The sequence below is a fragment of the Eptatretus burgeri genome, chromosome 15, assembly GCF_056783735.1.
Source record: "Eptatretus burgeri isolate ZD-2024b chromosome 15, Ebu_testis_v1, whole genome shotgun sequence".
NCBI lineage: Eukaryota > Metazoa > Chordata > Myxini > Myxiniformes > Myxinidae > Eptatretus > Eptatretus burgeri.
The window spans coordinates 57,368,539-57,385,876 of record NC_140975.1 but is presented as its reverse complement, the minus strand read 5'-3'; the positions used below and the strand labels follow the sequence as shown (position 1 = coordinate 57,385,876).

General features: G+C 42.7%; 1 protein-coding gene across 7 annotated transcripts in view; it reads left to right on the top strand.

Annotated features, from left to right (window-relative positions):
* The first annotated feature begins 2,726 nt into the window (after positions 1–2,726).
* LOC147012249 (metastasis-associated protein MTA1-like) overlaps positions 2,727–17,338 on the top strand; it is a 116,593-nt gene continuing 101,981 nt past the window's right edge. For 2 of the 7 annotated variants that reach the window (XM_085856126.1, XM_085856125.1), the window contains exons 1-3: positions 2,727–3,027; positions 4,353–4,420; positions 5,416–5,509. In XM_085856126.1, coding sequence (XP_085712252.1) covers positions 3,000–3,027; positions 4,353–4,420; positions 5,416–5,509 — 190 coding nt within the window. In that variant the 5' untranslated portion in view covers positions 2,727–2,999. The remainder of the gene's footprint in view (positions 3,028–4,352; positions 4,421–5,415; positions 5,510–17,338) is intronic. The other 5 variants (XM_085856128.1, XM_085856127.1, XM_085856129.1 and 2 more) reach the window with 5 other exon arrangements.

Below are 17,338 nucleotides of genomic sequence, written 5' to 3'. Positions count from 1 at the left end.
CTCCCCACCACTTAGTAATTCTAATTGTCACCCCTACCCCCCCCCCAACCGACATCACCCCACCCTTCCAACCTGCCACATCCATCCTTCCCTCATCGTCGAACCCTTCCCCCAGATTCCATCACTACCCAACCCCTCCATCAATCTAACCGTTGCCGACTGAAGATGTTTTAATGTATGTGTGTATTTATTTATTTTAATGTATATACAGTAATTACATCCCCCAAACATGGATTTATATTCCCAACCTCCGTTTTCCCTTTGAATGTTCTACATTATTTCATTATTAACCCACATCAAATTTGCACGTTTTTTCAATAATTTGCTCAAAATATATTACACAGGTGATTAACAACAGGTGAGCTCATGTACCTGTGGGCTGGTGTTAGGGTTCCATTCCTGATCTGTTAACACGAAGGTCTTTTATCAATGGCCACACCGTCCTTCGGAGGAGGTATTCAAGCAGGCTGTCCTGTGTGCTAGCATTCCCACATGGATTTCAGAGATCCTAATAATTGATGCCTTCCGAAAAGAGTAGGCCATTGTGTGTTTCCTCCCTGGCCGACTCAAATAGTCCACCAAGTAATGCCAGCAGACCAGAACAACGTCCTTCATGCCGGGTATGGCACCCGATCTGCGCGGAAGCACCGATCGAACATGTCAGCGTCGGGTCGGGAATCGAACCCAGATGAAACGGCTCAAAGAAGTGCACGACCGCAACACCATCCGACATCTGGACTCTGCTGGTGAATTATTGAAACACAAAAGTGTTTTTGTGGAAATTAAATGAAATCACGACATATACCCACAGGTAAACGTGGGGTGCGTCACGTGGGGTGAGGCCAAATGACTTGACTGTGAATATTTTTCTCAGTGCAGGTATGCGTAGTAAATTGGTATTTACACGCACATAAAATGTATTTAATGTATTTTACTTACCATATTCCTTTGCAGGAGCTTGTGTGCCCTCATGGGATGAGATTAACATCTTAGAAGGTAAATGACAAAGGAGGAATGTGATTGGGCAATTCTCGTTACTTTGGTTGTTCCTGCACACAAACGGCGGTGGGTGTAGACGCAAAAACTTTTGGTAAACTCAAAGTTTACTTAATTATGTGTCATATAATTAATAATTACTAGTGCATGCCCGTACATGCGTGAAGTCACATCAAACGTTGTGACATCTTGCCGGGACGTGCGCGACGTCACTTGTGACGTCATATCAAAGAAGAAGAAGAATTGTGACGTCAATTGTGACGTCATAGCACCGTGTCCTGTCATTGGTTTGGAAAAATAAATGGCCATAACTTGGGAAACAGCTGAAACGGATGAAGAAGAACGATATCAAACAAACCTTGAAAAGGCACATACTCAGGTCCCCGGCGTCAATTGTGACGTCATATCAAACGAAGAAGAAGAATTGTGATGTCATAGCACCATGTCCTGTCATTGGTTTGGTAAATAAATGGCCATAACTTGGGAATCACTTGTCCGATTAATATTAAACCTTGAAAAGGCACATCCTCAGGTCCCCAGCAATATATCTGGAAAGTTTCAATTAGATCGGAACAGTGGTTGTCGAGAAACAGCGGTCACAGACACACACACACACACACACACACACACACACACACACACACACACACACACACACACACACACACACACACACACACACACACACACACACACACACACACACACACACACACACACACACACACAGAGATTGCTGGAATTATAGACATACATACATATATATATATATATATATATATATATATATATATATATATATATATCTCTATCTCTATCTCTATCTCTATCTCTATCTCTATCTCTATCTCTATCTCTATCTCTATCTCTATCTCTATCTCTATCTCTCTCTCTCTCTGTTGGCTTAGTGGTTAGAGTGGCCGGCTTGGGGTCTTAGGGTCTTGAGTTCGAGCCTCGTTGGCTGCTGAATTAACACGAGGTGGGGGTAACTCAGCCTGTCATCCTTCCGAGGTCGGCGAAATGAGCACCGGTGTACTGGTAATTGGGGCACTGCATCAGCGGTATCGTTACGCCCCGACAAAATTATAGCAACCCGGCAGCCAAGCTACCCAACGCACGAATAATAATAAGAAGTGTGTGAAACATTTTGAGTGGAAGGTGAGAGACCTTCCTGAGACTAGACCATAGGCCCCCATATGGTGCCCCCAAAGGTGTAGGGTTCATCTGTAAACTTCACACCAATGGCCTGACAGTCAGTCGTATGAGACCATCACAAATTGTGATGACCTTCACTGCTGGGCTATTAAATGGTCTTCAACGTGCCGATCGATCCACTGAACCCCCCGATTTGAAACAATGGGAGGATTCCAGACAAAACTTGGACTTTCGGTCCACCAACTAACTCGAGACCGTCCGAACCCAGTGAATCGGATATCCACGGCACGACCCACGGTGTTCAAGACCCCATCGGTGAGTAAGTTTCGTTGCGGTTTTAAACAACGTGGAAGTTTTCGAGGCCGCTCGAGGTGAGTGACGCATCAACATTGTCGTTTACTCAACCCTTATTGAATGAAGAAGAAGAAGAGTTCACTCCTCTCATCCATTAGCCCGTCCCACTATAAGCAGCCCCATCCTACAAAGCCTACTACCTTCACTCCCCTTTTACGCTTCCTCCCTCTGCTGTCCCCCCTTCCTCTTCTCGCCTCCGTGCTGCCCTCAATCGGCAGACATCGCCTCCCCCCCCCAGTCGTCCATCCCTCCTATCTCCTTCCATCCCATCATTTTGGCCTCCCTCGCATCCCATGCCCCGTCCCCTCCCTTCCCCCCACCCCATCAGTACCACCACGTTGCCCCCCGCCCTTAACCCCTCCCCTCCCCCGTAGCCCCTCGGCCCCGTTGAGGGCCAGGGAAGCTCGTGGAAGTGCTGGGGCGAGCCGGGTCCAGGGACACCGGGGAGTGCAGGGGCGAAAGGACGAGGATCCAAGTGAAAGGCGCCCGCAGTGATGGCGGCCAATATGTACCGGGTCGGAGGTTGGTCTTTGGTTTTTTAGGGTTCTCCGTCTTCTCTTTCTCTCTCTCTCGTCTCTTTTAGTCCTTGCTCGTGTTGCGCGGTTCGGGCCTCGCTCGACTCGATGTCCCCGAGGCCTCGTTCGGTCCCCCTCCGTGTTCCCCATTTTAACCCTTGTCATCGCCCCGCCACGTCCCTCTTTTATCCCTCACCTGCTCCCTCTCCCTCTCTTTAAAAATTTTTTTTTTGTCTCGTTTGTTTCGCCTTTCCTCGCACGAGTTTTCTCCTTCCGCACTCGATGTCTTGGAACTCTCGCTGTGGTGGCTTGTGGTCCCCCATGGTAGGGGATAGGGGGGATGGGGGGGGCAGGGGGAGACGATATGCGGACGGGGAAGTGAGGAGAAGGACGGACGGCGACTGCGACTGAGGCGAGAAAACGCGGGCGAATGGAGTCTCAAGGAGGGGGACGAGTGGGGAACGAGGAGCAGAAATTGCGTTATCATGGGGACTCGTTAGCCCGTGGTGGATACCTTGGGTGTCAGGGCGGGTGGGGGTGCTTGGTTGGGAGGGGTGGGAGGGGTTGGTGAGGAGGTGGGAGGGGGATATGTGCATGGTCTTCTTGACGAGCTCTCCTGGTGAATGGTTCTTGGACAGCAGGAACCAGACTACCTTCTCCAGAACTTAGAGCTACTCTATATCCAAAAGGTCTCCACCAATAAATTTTTTTTTTAATGACTCCCACCGACCTCTGTCCTTTACGATAATTTCTTCATTAAGTAATTAATTAATTATTACCACCACCTCTTCCACTTTTGTTTTTTCCCCCCAATACTTAACTACTAACAGTGCACTCCTTTGATATATCATGACTGGCGTTCCACCATCCAGGTACACATGGACACGGTGGTAAAGGTGCTAGGACGTTGGTAAGGGTCTTCAATATCTCATTAACGGCTTCACCGTGAGTTTCTCAGATGTCACTTACCACCAGTTGCTGTCACGAGCATGCGGCGCAGTGGTGTCGTTAACGATTCAAGGTCCTTCCCTTTGGATTACATGGAAAGAGATTTTAAATTTTACTTGTTCTTCTTGGATGTCATTTCAAACCACCCCATATGCTTGTGAAAAGTCACCAACTTTGAACGGTTCCATCGTCGATCCGTTGACTTTCGGCTGATCTGATCGCACGTGTGCTTTTAAATGTGTTTGACCCGGTTGATGGTACTTTCTTCCATATAAGAGTCGTCACGGGACTGGAGGATGAACTACTGGCTGCTCATGAACTGTGAAGGTCATCATGTGTTGGAGGCTATCACCATGTGCTTGTCCTTTTCGTTGTGTCCTCCAGATTATGTTTTCTTCGAGAATTCCTCCAGCAACCCATACTTAATAAGACGCATCGAGGAGCTAAATAAGGTGAGGATGTTGTTACACGTGGGATTTGTCTTTCACACAAATTTGGGCTGCGGTGTACGTATTCTGTATTGTGAAAAGGGGTCATAAGTTCAAATCCCCCTTGAAATACACCTGCCCACCCGTCCAGTAAATTATCAGGCAAACACTCTGATGTAGCAGCACTATCGAGATCTAATGAGGCAAGGAAGTGCCGCCTCCACCTCCCCCCCTCTCCAAGTATGCAATTAGGCATCCATTTTGTAGTCCATAACCACACTCCCCCGACCCACTCCTTATGAGACATTAGGACACCAAGGACAAGTTGTGAAAGTCTCATACCTGAGGATTTATCCAAGATGGGTAACTCCTTGCTCCATTGCAATATGTTGGATAAGTAGCCCTCAAGTTGGAATTTTGCAATTTGGAAATGGTACTCTCACAATGGCCAGCTCCTTTCAAAAGTGATGAGTTGCCTTCATTGACCACGTGTAAGTACTAGCAGATGAACCAACCGGCTTAATGTCCCCCACAGAAAGGATAGTGTTCCCCATGAAGCACCCTGTATGTGCAAGCAACAGTTTGTCATTTAATTTTTTTTTTTTCATCGGACATCAAACGTGCGCTATATGGCTGAAATGGAAGTACGATACCTCCCAACAATCCTGCCAGAAAGGTGGCCACGTAGCTGAGGCTTTTAATCATTACACTCACGTGTATAGTTTTGAGTGCATAAACTATTGATGTATATACGTATCCAGTACAAGTTTTCCTATTGTGTCGTAACTCTCAACAATTTGCGTTGCTGAAGCGAGGTACAATTTTTGTTTCAGGTGATGACTTGCTAATACCTGCCTTCATAAGATGGTGCATGGTACAAAGGTTATTGGTCTTGATGAGATTGATAATGCAGCCCACTTGGGTTGCAGGAAGTTTTAAATGTTGGCCAGTTAAAACACCTGATGCTCATTTTGTGTGCGATGCTCATTCTACCTTTCATTCTACCTTTCCGGTGTCAGACGGCGAGTGGAAATGTTGAGGCCAAGGTGGTGTGTTTTTACCGGAGACGAGATATCTCGAGCTCACTCATTGCCCTCGCTGACAAGCATTCTAGTAAGTACGGTTGTTTGTTCGTGACTTTAAAAAAAAAAAAATATTTTATTTTATGTACACCAACGGGGTCTTCCAGATTGGATGAGCATACACTTGGTCTGGAGTCATCATGAGGTGGTTCTTCTTGAGGGTTATGGGTTGTCCTAATATATTGTTCAAATTGATAATTGCTTTTGTAAAAGTGCCACATCCTTGTTACGTACACAAGAATAGCAGAATTTTTAAGAAAAAAAAAATATTATTCTTATTTTTTTCAGAAAGAGGGATTGACAGTTCAAAGAGAAGAGGTTTGGAAGTTGGAAAAGCTTGGGAAAAAGAATTGATCAACAGGTTAGCTGAAACGGTTGGGGAAAATTGGAGAAGGTTTGTTGGAAAGAAAGAGGGTTTGAAATTGGAGAAGGGGAAAGTGGGCTTGGAAATTGAGAAATGAAAGGTCGAGGGTAGTAACGTTTGGGAGAAAATGGAATCGGAGGAGGGGGAAAGATTGGCTTGAGAGGGAAGAAGAAGGTAATAATGTACTTTGAGAGAGGTAGGGGGGAAGAGCAGATGAGAAGAATACCATTGTGCCATTTTCACGTACTTAATATGTAGATGGTCCCATACTTTGTAAGGTAGAGAGAATTTGACTCAGCAGTGCTGTTGGAGTACTTGAGAGAGGGAGACCATGATTCCACGATTCCCTTTAACAACGCTTATGGCGAATTCTGGAGGCTGCGTTGTTGGTGAAGCAATCATCTGTAGTTTCACAACACTTTTTCTTCTTTTTAAGGGATAGTCTTTGTTTTGGAAACCTTTGCAAGTCATCCTTGGTTCATTTGATCATCGGCGGCCTGTTGGAACACATTGTTGCTTGTTCTTTTCTCTGTTATGGACCTCTCTGTAATGATTATTGTTCTGTAGTGGATGAGGATGAGGTCTAACATTGTTGCTTGCAGAGGAAAAGGAAATGCAAACGTATGTAATTCAACACAATTCAGTTTCCTTATGCTTTTCATCTTATATTCGGAGACTTTTATTGCAGGTTGTGGAACATTTTTATTTGGGCAGAGACAATAAGAGTGGTTTTCACCTTTGACTGTTACAAATATCAGTGCGTGTATTCAAAATGGCTACCTTGTTGCGAAAGATCGTTGACCTAACAATTTGCACCTACATTTAAAAAAAAATTTTTTTTTTTTAATTTTTAACGTCGATATCCTTCTCAATTGTTTGCCTAGAAATGTGTCTACAACTTTAGACTGTCATCACTGGGCAAGTCTCTTCCCAAAGCTACTTCATTGCATCTCTTCTGAGAATCTCCTTGTGTCTTTCACACTCATAATTTTCTGTGGTTTATGATGAACCTTCATAATTGAGCATTTTTTTTTTCTCTCTCTCTATCTCTGTTTCTGTCTCCTTATACCTATTCATAGAAATAGTTTCATTCTGTTAATACCAAGTGCAGTATTCCATTTACCAGCTAGTCACATCATACTTTCCCAGCTTGGTTCACCAAGTCGAGGCCTACCTATGTAGTAGCACCATTTACATGGAGCCATTAGTGGAAAGGTGATAATGTCTGAGCTTGGTGTCACTTCCAAATATATGGAAAACTTTTTAAGGCCAGATTATTTAAAAAAAAAATAACCTGAATGACACTTTTCTTAGAGGTTATCAGTGCATCTGTTCTTTTTTGGGATAAAGGAGGATGTGGTGCCTTAAGTTGCAATTTTTTTTTTTGACACATCTTGAAGACTGCCCTGTAACCAACCACTCCAGCTGTGATGACGCCATCTTGTATTCAAATCCACAATGGAATGTTGATTGAAACTTGTTCAATGTGGAATATTATTCTGCAAATTTTATTTTTCGTTATTGTTTCTTAATCGTAGGGATTTCCAGCATAATTCCCCCCCCCCCACCTTTATTTTGGAATTTAACCTTTAAGAGAAAGTAGTTATGTGGCAATCTTGACAAGGTGTGCCATTCCTATTGGTGTGACCTCATGAAGTTTACACCAACTTTTCTGTTCTTTACACACCTGTGTGCTGAAAATTTAAAACAACGTCGTCGTAATAATTTATTCGTTTGATCTGAGACTTGGGGTGCATCACATACATCACAAGTCTAGTAGAGTGAGAGGTAAGTAGTATATTGCACACGAGTTAGATATTTTGAGTCGTTTGATCAAGGGTTATTCTAGAAGGGCATCCGAGTTGAGAGGTGGTCGGCAAAACCCTTAATTTTTCAACTCTGAACTTACCAGTTGAAATGTGAGACAATAAGGATAGGATGGGATGTGGTTATCTGTTGTAACTGTTACCACTATTATACGTGGTTATTACCTCCACCACCGAAGGTGAAGGAGGTTATGCTTGCACCCCTTTCTGTCTGTTTGTTTGTCTGTGTTCAGGATATGTCAAAAAGTTTTGGATGGATTCGGATGAAATTTTGCGGATAGGTTAGGTGTGTGACGAGGACGAACTGATTAGATTTTGGTGAAGATCCAGATCCGGATCCGACTACTAGAATTTAAAAAAGCGATTCTTCACCATTGAGAGATAGTGCTAAACCAATATATAACACGATATCTCAAAAAGTTGTGGACACGTTGGGCGTGTGGCAAGGACGAATTGATTCGATTTTGGTGGAGATCTGAATCTGGATACGAAATTATTAAATTTTTTATAAATGATCCTTCACCATTGAGACGTAGGGCCAAAAACTATATATGGCAAGATATTTCAAAAATATATCGGGCCCGATATGTTCTCGTGGATCAGGCATTACGTGGCGGAGGTATGTGCTCCACCGAGTGTCCTTATCGTTCGAAATGTGATCTCGCTTTTCATTGACTTGTGATCTGAAACGTTTGAAAATTGTAAAAACGAAAGTAATGGTTCTTATTGTTACCCCATGCACACAAAGCAAAAAGTGGGGTTAAGCATTTGGTTCACTTCTGTCTGTGTGTGTCCTTCTGTCTACAGGCATCGGTTTATGATCGAGGAACAACTTATTCAAAATATAACATTCAATTTAAATATGAATCGGAAAAGGAACCCGTAGTGTATCAGGACTCTGAATTAGTCCCAATCACACATGTGATCACATAAAAAAATTTTAGACTCTTTTTGCTTATTTGGCAGTCAAACAAAATTGAAAATCGTTTCAAACAGGAAATTTACTGTTTTTTTTTATGACCTCGTAAAGGACACAAACGGGCATGAATGACCAATTTATCATGTTACATAAGGTGCTGTAAAAGACGGCACATCAATGTAGGTAAGCTTCCGGAATTTTTTTTTTCCATGACCTTTAAAATCTTTCTTTTATTTCAATTGAACTATATACTCGAACCCATATCGTCTTTTTTGGCACTTTCAAAACCCTTCCGTTTAGCAGTAATTGGATAAAATATTACGGCATTTTACGTCATCACCTCCAATCAAATTTGTCACCTGTAGCTGCCACCTATGTTCTTGTTGTATCATATTTTTCCTCTCGTTGCACTCCGGCTTCCATAAAAACACTTCACTCCGCAAAATACACATGGGGTGGTGCTAAAGGGTTTCACACCTTGACGATTTAGCCAGCGTATGCCGACGTATGAAAAATTTGTCTAAAACGCTGGTACACTTCGAATACGTTATGGGTAAGTTTTTTTTTTTTGTATACGTTAAGGGCACGCTGAAGCACACTGGCATAAGTCGTAGTACGCCGAGCTCGTCGAAAAATTTTAACATACTCAAAATTTTTCGACGTATGCCAGCGTATGACTCACACGTTCCGCATATGCTGGCTATAAGTTGTAGGTACGTTACGTGATCGTTGACACGTCGACACACGTTACTTGTAAGTTACTCATAGGTCGAAACACGTCGAGGTAATGTCTTGTGTACCCGAAACTTATTTCTAACCTATGAGTAACGTATCTCCAACGTATATTGACGTATGTAGACGTGTTTGACATCTTCCGGACGACCACAGAACTTGCTGAACGTGTTTCTAACTTACAGCTACCGTATAATGGTGTATTGGCAGCGTTTAGGGGAATTGGTATATAAAAATGGGCTTCACAGGAGGAACCCGTCAGGGTTCCAGACTCCATGGTTTTTTTTTTTCCTTCGGTGTGACGGTGATGTTGACACTTCGATTTCTAGTGCGGTTATAATATAATATAATTAATAGGCTGCCGCTCAACGATTTAGATCATAACCGCACTTGAAATCGAAGTGTCAACATCACCGTCATGCCGAAGAAAAATAATAATAATAAAAAAAACTTGGAGTCTGGAACACTGACGGCTTCCTCCTGTGAAGCCCATTTTTACATACCAATTCCCCTAAGCGCTGCCAATACGCCATTATACGGTAGCTGTAAGTTAGAAACACGTTCAGTAAGTTCTGTGGTCGTCCGGAAGACGTCAAATACATCTACATACGTCAATATGCATTGGAGATACGTTACTCATAGGTTCAAAGCACGTTACTTGTAGGTTAGAAATAAGTTACGGGTACGCTAAACATTACCTCAACGTGTTTCGACTTATGAGTAACTTGCAAGTAACGTGTGTCAACGATCGCATAACGTGCCTACAACTTATGGCCAGTGTATGCGGAACGTGTGAGTCATATGCTGGCATACGTCTAAAAATTTTGAGCATGCTTAAAATTTGTTGACGTGCTCGGCGTACTACAACGTATGCCAGCGTGCTTCAGCGTGCTCTTAACGTATACAAAACTTACCTATAACGTATTCGACGTGTGCCAGCGTATTCAGCAAATTTTTCATATATCGGCATACGCTGGCTAAAACGTCAAGGTGTGACAGGGCATGACGGTGATGTTGACACTTCGATGTCTAGTGCGGTTATGAATTTGAATCGTCGAGCGGCAGCCTTTTAATAGGCTACGCCACGTAATCGTCAGCGATACGCTGCCGTGCGCTATGCATACGTTAGACTATCGTTGGCATATGTTGTGAATGCCGACAACATGCTAAGCATTCGTTGGTATGTTATCTATAAGTTCTCAACGTTCTGTGTACGTTACCAATACGTTATGAATACGCCAAAAACTTAAAAAAAACATCAATAGTTCAGCGTACGCCAGCGTTTTACATACATTTTCATACGTTGCCATACACTGGCTAAAACGTCAAGGTGTGACAGCCCCTTGAGGTGTGGTCCACCAGATGGCGGTATCCTCAGGTGGGTGCCTGGAATGTGCTATCCCTAAGAGATTGGGATGGGCCAGGCATCTGCCTGAGGGATGGCCAAATGGATGCCCCTGGAGTACCTGCAGAAAGTGGATGCTGTGATGTGCTGTGGCACATGCTCTCCATGTGTGTATGTATGTTATACTGTATCATTATTATTGGAAGCACCCGTTCTCCACAGGAGTGAGCAGGGAGGTTATGTTGTTATCCTCATTCAAAATACCTCTCGCTGTACAATTCAAAACACCTCACTGCACTGGAAAATGTGGAGAAAGGAATCCTGTACTGTAAATGGTGGGATTTGTAATACCCTCCCCCACCTGGAGGCAGCACTACACAATACACATTTACATCAATAATTTGCACCCCCCCCCACCCCATCTCCCCAAGACCACCAACAAAGATAAAAACACCCCAATACATTAATTGGTGTCATGCTGATCCTATGTAGCATGTTATCAGCCCAGAACTAGAGGAGGAGTAATGTGACACACATACACACACACCACGGTCTGTGAGTTTTATAGTAAGGATTATATTTATCTCAACACTGCATGGGGTAAGATGTTCTCGGAACTCTCAAGTTGTTGTTATGTGTGTTTTGGCAGCTCCTGGATTACAACAGTGACATCATGATTAAACTCATTGGCTACTTGCGCATTATGCGTTCCTTGATGGACCATGTGGTGTTTCTGATAGGCCATGGGGCTGCAAATGGCTATGTTGGCCCTCATAGTGGAAGGAATTGTATTTGTCAGATAATGATCTCATAGAGACCCAAATATTGATGCCATTAGGTCATTGCATTACTGACAATATGCCTGGTGTTGGGTTAGGGTGGGTGGTCTTGGGATCCTAGGATCCTGAGTTCAAATCCGCCTCGGCTGTTTAATTAATACCAGGTGGGGTTGTCTCTGCCTGTCATCCTTCCGAGGTCGGCAAAACGAGTGCTTGCTTGCTGGTTTCCTGTGTCGGAGTGGCGACCTGTCCAGGATTGTGTCCAATAGCCAAGGAGATTGCTGAGATGGTCCCAATGGATGGATAGATTACTTCCAATGTTATGATTGCCCAGTATGAGGGAGCAAGTTTTTTTTTTTTTTTTAATTTTGCATGCAAAAAATAAAAAGTAATAATCCAAAACATGGCTCGCTTGGGATGATGTAATTTTTATTCCAAATGAGATTTCCAAGCAAGGCGAGTTAAGGTGTGTTGCAATACTACTTTTTTATTTTTTGGTGCGAGCACAGATTATTGATCTGCTCACATTGTATCTCTGGTAGTCTCATTTCTTTGAAATCTGGACCTGCATGGTACAAAGGTTATTGGTCTTGGTGAGTCATTGCTTTTGAGCCCCCTACTGTGATGTGCTTTGCCATGGTGCTGCGAGGTGGGGGTGGGGCGGAGTGGCCTCGGTTTTTGAGAGCCATCGAGCCATCGTCGTGACATTTTGCAACCGCTTTTGTGCCTTCTCTCAATCTCATTGTTGTCCTGAGGCAGAGAGAAGATGGTGTGGGTGGACCCAATTGTCTGGTGATGGGATGTGTGTCAATATCCACCTCCCCATCTGTGTACTTTTTATTTTCTTAATATATTATTATTATTATTATATTATTATTATTTTATAACGTTTATCAATCCGACTCACTTTGGGTCTCAGCTGTGCCTACCTGCAGGTCGATCATGACCTTGGGTTTGTGAATTATTTTTGATCGATTGTAAGAATGATTTGGGGTAGATCATGTTGGAGTATGTTCATGGCATACTCCCAGACAAAATGTTCCAAATTTGTGGCAAAGGTGGTATCATTCTGTAACGTGGGAGCCCCCCCATCACCCCCCATCACCCCCCCTCACACCCCTCCCCTCACACCCCAGACCTTTTCCACCTCCAACTACATTCTGAGTGAAGAAAAGATATATCATGGGGATTAGGAGCAATAAGTTGGGGTTTGGTTTCTTGGTTCAGTAGTGTAAGCGGCTGATCGTGAGAGAGGGTGTCAAGGAAGCAATGGAAGTGGTTTCGAGTGGGGGAGGGGAACAAATGATCTGAAGGATTGCTTGCGTGTCGGTGACGCAGGAGCAAAATGTCAGCCTGGATCAGCCAACGTTTGTGGGTTGGATCACAGGCCTTGCCTTCAATGGTGTGACAGTACCGTTGCTGTTTGCCATTTGACTATGACGAGTATGTGAGATCAATTTAAGACCAATGAATAACATGGTATGACGGAAAGCTCTGGGAGAGGCAGGAGGCAAGGAAAGGGTTATCATTTGAGCAGCTAGGCTCATTAGGCAGATGTTTGGATGGCTGGGCGGGCCATGTGCGGGGTTTCCCCGCAGGGGCGCTAACCTGCCTGCCATCAGGTCATGTCTTGGCCTCATCGCCCCCTTGGCTCCATGCCATGCACTCTTCATTGCCATCTGCTGCTTGCCTAGATATTTGCAGCTTGTTGTATCTGGCATGAGGTTTGTGAAACATCAGTTCAGCCATTTTTGACCAAATAGGTTTTGTTATTGGTTCAATGGTGACCCAAGTGACTTGTAGTTAAGAGTAAATCTTTTCGGTTCATCATCTGTTTTATGTGGGAATAATGATGCTGCTGCTAGGATATATATATATATATATATATATATATATATATATATATATATATATATATATATATATATATATATATATATATATATATAATTCGATCAGAGGGAAACTCTTCAGTTGGTGAGCTAATTTATCTATCATCATTGACTATGTCTATGAATTTTTCATCTCGTTCGGTCTTGTGTGATCGCAGGTTTAATTCCAATTGGATAATCTTAAACCTATTGGGGAACAGCTACTCACCTGTTGGTGGGGTGGGGGTAAAAATCTATGTTCACTTTTTAGGATCTGTTCTGGCTCTACCAGACCCATCCACAGCGGTCTTCCCATTTTGAAGGTGGCTCTGGATATTACGTACCGATTTGGACTTGCTAATCCCTCCAATTGTGAATTTTTTTTTTTTTGTAAATCCTTGATTTCTTATCTCCAAGAGAAGTTTATTCCATTTAGACTATGTTCCAATAAATTGACAGCATATATGTGTGTGCTCTGATTCTGGTGTGCCATCCTCTGTTATGGCACGTCGGTGTTGCGGAAGCGGTTTCTTGGCAAGCGTTATACTGGGTGGTTTGCCATTGCCTTACCAGCTGTAGTTAGTGCAGGAATTTGGAATTTGACCACATCCACTGCTGGTAGACATGTCCTCAGCTTGCCATCCCATCTGACGGATGGCTTACTCATTGAATTACGTAGCTCTGCCTGCGAAACACCAAAGTGACATGATATAACCGGGCCGGGATGTTAACCCAGACCGGACAGATCAAAACGAGGTGTGTCGCCTTTGAGTTATCCTGTTAACCCATCGTAAAGCATGCGGACAAAAATCTTTTCCTGCCACACTTGAGAAATTAATTAATTGTTGGGGATGTACTTGTAAGAGGACCACCTACCCTGTATGCTCATCTAATTAATTATTGGAGATGTTTGATGAGAAGAGCACAGGGAGGTGGAGAAATGAAGGTGGGCTAGCATAGGCTGTCGGTCAACATGCTACATTCTCAATTTGGAAGGCAGTCACGCACTTCATAGTGAAGACCCAGGTTCAAGTATGTTGGCTGTAACTTTTGTGATTTGTTCCCCCGTTCACACTGCCGATCCATACGTTAGCCGTACTGCTCGCAAGGGTGATTGTTTCCATCTTGCCATCGTGATTGAGGATGTGTGATTTACACATTTGCACCGGTGTACGGTGCATGAACTATTCAAGTGTGAAATTTATCCGTGCACGCCGAACCTCAAATTAAAGTGAGGACAATACAAGCTGCAGACCCGACTACCTCTGTGCAAGCTGCCGTCTTCTGTACAGAAAGCTTTGTACACAAGTCTGTATAGATGGTACACTTAAAAATTGTTGTAAAATCATAAAAATTTGCTTCATGTGATTTTATTGATTTATTTATTTTGCTCCCAAATGTTTTTTATGAATATTATTTTTTTTTGTAAGACAAACCTAGCTCACTTCCTCTTGTTGGCATCCTTGCCCCACCTGCCCAGCTTCAAACAGATAGAGGCAATGGTTCTAAAATGATGTCAAAATGAAAGGATTGTGATTAGTGTGATCCATCAGAGTCCAAAATTGATTATAGTATTGTATTTACTGCTAGACCCGAGGTTATGTCGCAAATGCATTTGTGAATGGTGTGATGACTATCGAAACGATGCAAGTCAAAATGATTTTTCCCATCATAATTAATGGAATAAGGTGAGAGGGGGGGGGATACGTTCCGAATGTCAGCATTTCACTGGTTATATTTCGCTTTTTACTCATGATGTTACTGTTCTTTTGGTTAATGAGAGTTATATTCAAATGTTCATATTAATAGCGAACGCAGTGAGCTTCATACTTAACGCGTGCACACGAGAGAATAGGAAACAACAACAACAACACAATACCCCTGGCTATTTGGAATCCGTGTCGTTAGCTATGACCTTTTGCTTCCGGTTGTTTTTAAACGCTGTGCGGTGTATAAACACGATTGGGTTTTATTTCTATCTTGTGAATATTACTTAACGCGTGCACATGAGAGAATAGGAAACAACAAAAACAACACAATACCCTGGAAATTGTGAATCCATGTCGTTGCCTATGACCCTTTTGCTTCCGTTTTTGTTTTGTTTCTGTTTTTTTTTGCTTCCGTTTTTGTTTTGTTTCTGTTTTTTTTTGTTTCCGGTTTTTGTCATGGGGAATGATGCATGCTGGGAGATAAAGGCATCGTCAGAGACATGAAATACCCAAATCGTATCAGACATGGTGTATATTTTTCCTCCACTGATTTTAGTAAAGATATCTCCTGCATCATCAAAAACTAATTTTTAATCGTGATTTACGTTATTTGATCGCTGATCCTGAATCCAGGCCGAAGTAACCGGAAATTGTGTATACAGTTGTGAACAAGTTGTAGGTAAAGTCAGAAGCGAATGTAAGAAGAATTCTACGTTCAATCTAGTATTTATTTTTTTCAGATGAGATCCTGTTCTAGGCGGTGTAGTTGTTGTTGTGAAGGTGATGTTGAGGTAATATTTATTTTTTCACAGCAAAAAGACTTTAATTTGATATATTTAAGAAGCGAATGTAAGAAGAATTCTACGTTCACTTCTAGGCTTTGCCTATTCCATATTAAACTAGAGGGGGAGCACTCGGTTGAGTGCAAAACCTCCGCCGCCAATACTGCTGGGTCACTTAAGTGAACCTGATATCCTATTCATTGTAGGTCAAAACGGATCAGACTCTACTGAACCACGATTGAATAAACTAAACTAGATCGACGCGCATGTAGAAATGCCCAAAAAAGTAAAATCGAATTTTTTTTGAAAAAAAAGGTGCAAAATTTGTTTTTTTTTTCCTCAAACAATTTTTTGGGGGTTGGAAATCACTTAAAACATGTAGAAATCCAAAAAAAAAATTCAAATTAAATGGAATTTTTTTTGAAAAAATAGTTGCAAATATATATATTTTTTGTTGTTGTTGGAAATCACTTAAAACATGTAGAAATGCAAAAACAAAAAAATATATTTTTTTCAAAATGGCCACCATAGTGGCCATATTGGACTTTGAACCTTGGACCATACCTAATCCCCCCACCAAGTTTCGTCGAAATCCGTCCAGGAGTTTTTCCGTAATACTGTTCACAAACAAACAAACAAACAAACAGACAGGGGTGAAAACAGTAACCTCCGTCCATCTTCGATGGCAGAGGTTAACAAACAAACAATTACCAGGCATGTTTATCTTCTGTCTATATGAATAAAGGTGTGTGTGTGTGTGTGTGTGTGTGTGTGTGTGTGTGTGTGTGTGTGTGTGTGTGTCATCCATAACTCCAAAACCATGAAACCTAGCAGCTCCAAACTCTGCATGTATACTGAGGGAACTCCAAAGAAGTACATGAGTGAAATTTGGATGTTTGGGTTAATTAAAACACCCCTTTTGAAGATAATTATATCCTTTTATTGGGCGCATCCTCGGCCATCTCGCTCATCGTGGGGTCTTGAGGAATATCCTTGGTTACCTTGCTGGGGTCTGAAGTCACCATGTTCTTTCACCTTCTCAACCATGCCTTGACTTGGAATAGGCCACAACAATTTCTTCATGATGAAATTTTTTTCTTTTTTTTTTTCCTTTTCACTTTTCTCACTCATATTATCGAATGCCTCTTCATTAATGCAATAAATTGCTGGGTACATGGCAATGCTTAGAAACGCCCGGGGATGCCGGCGTTCGTGGCTTTATTTGCTTTCCGCACATGCGATCACCGTGAGAATCTCGTAAACTAAGCTGAATTCCAAAATTTAAGCTCCAGAATTGAAGTTGGCCACAGTTCTGATGCGAAAAAAGTGTTGTTTTGTCTAATTTGGACATATGGACATGGCTATCGCTTGCCAAGCCAGCCGTCCTTAACCATTCAATGGGAGTGCTTGTTTGAGTGCTTAAGCCGTTTGTCGAGTGCCCTACATTCGACGGCGGTACAGTTTTTGTACAAGGTAGAGGTACATGTATGAGTATATTTGGATCTGTAATTTAGTAACTGTGTGTGAGTGTGT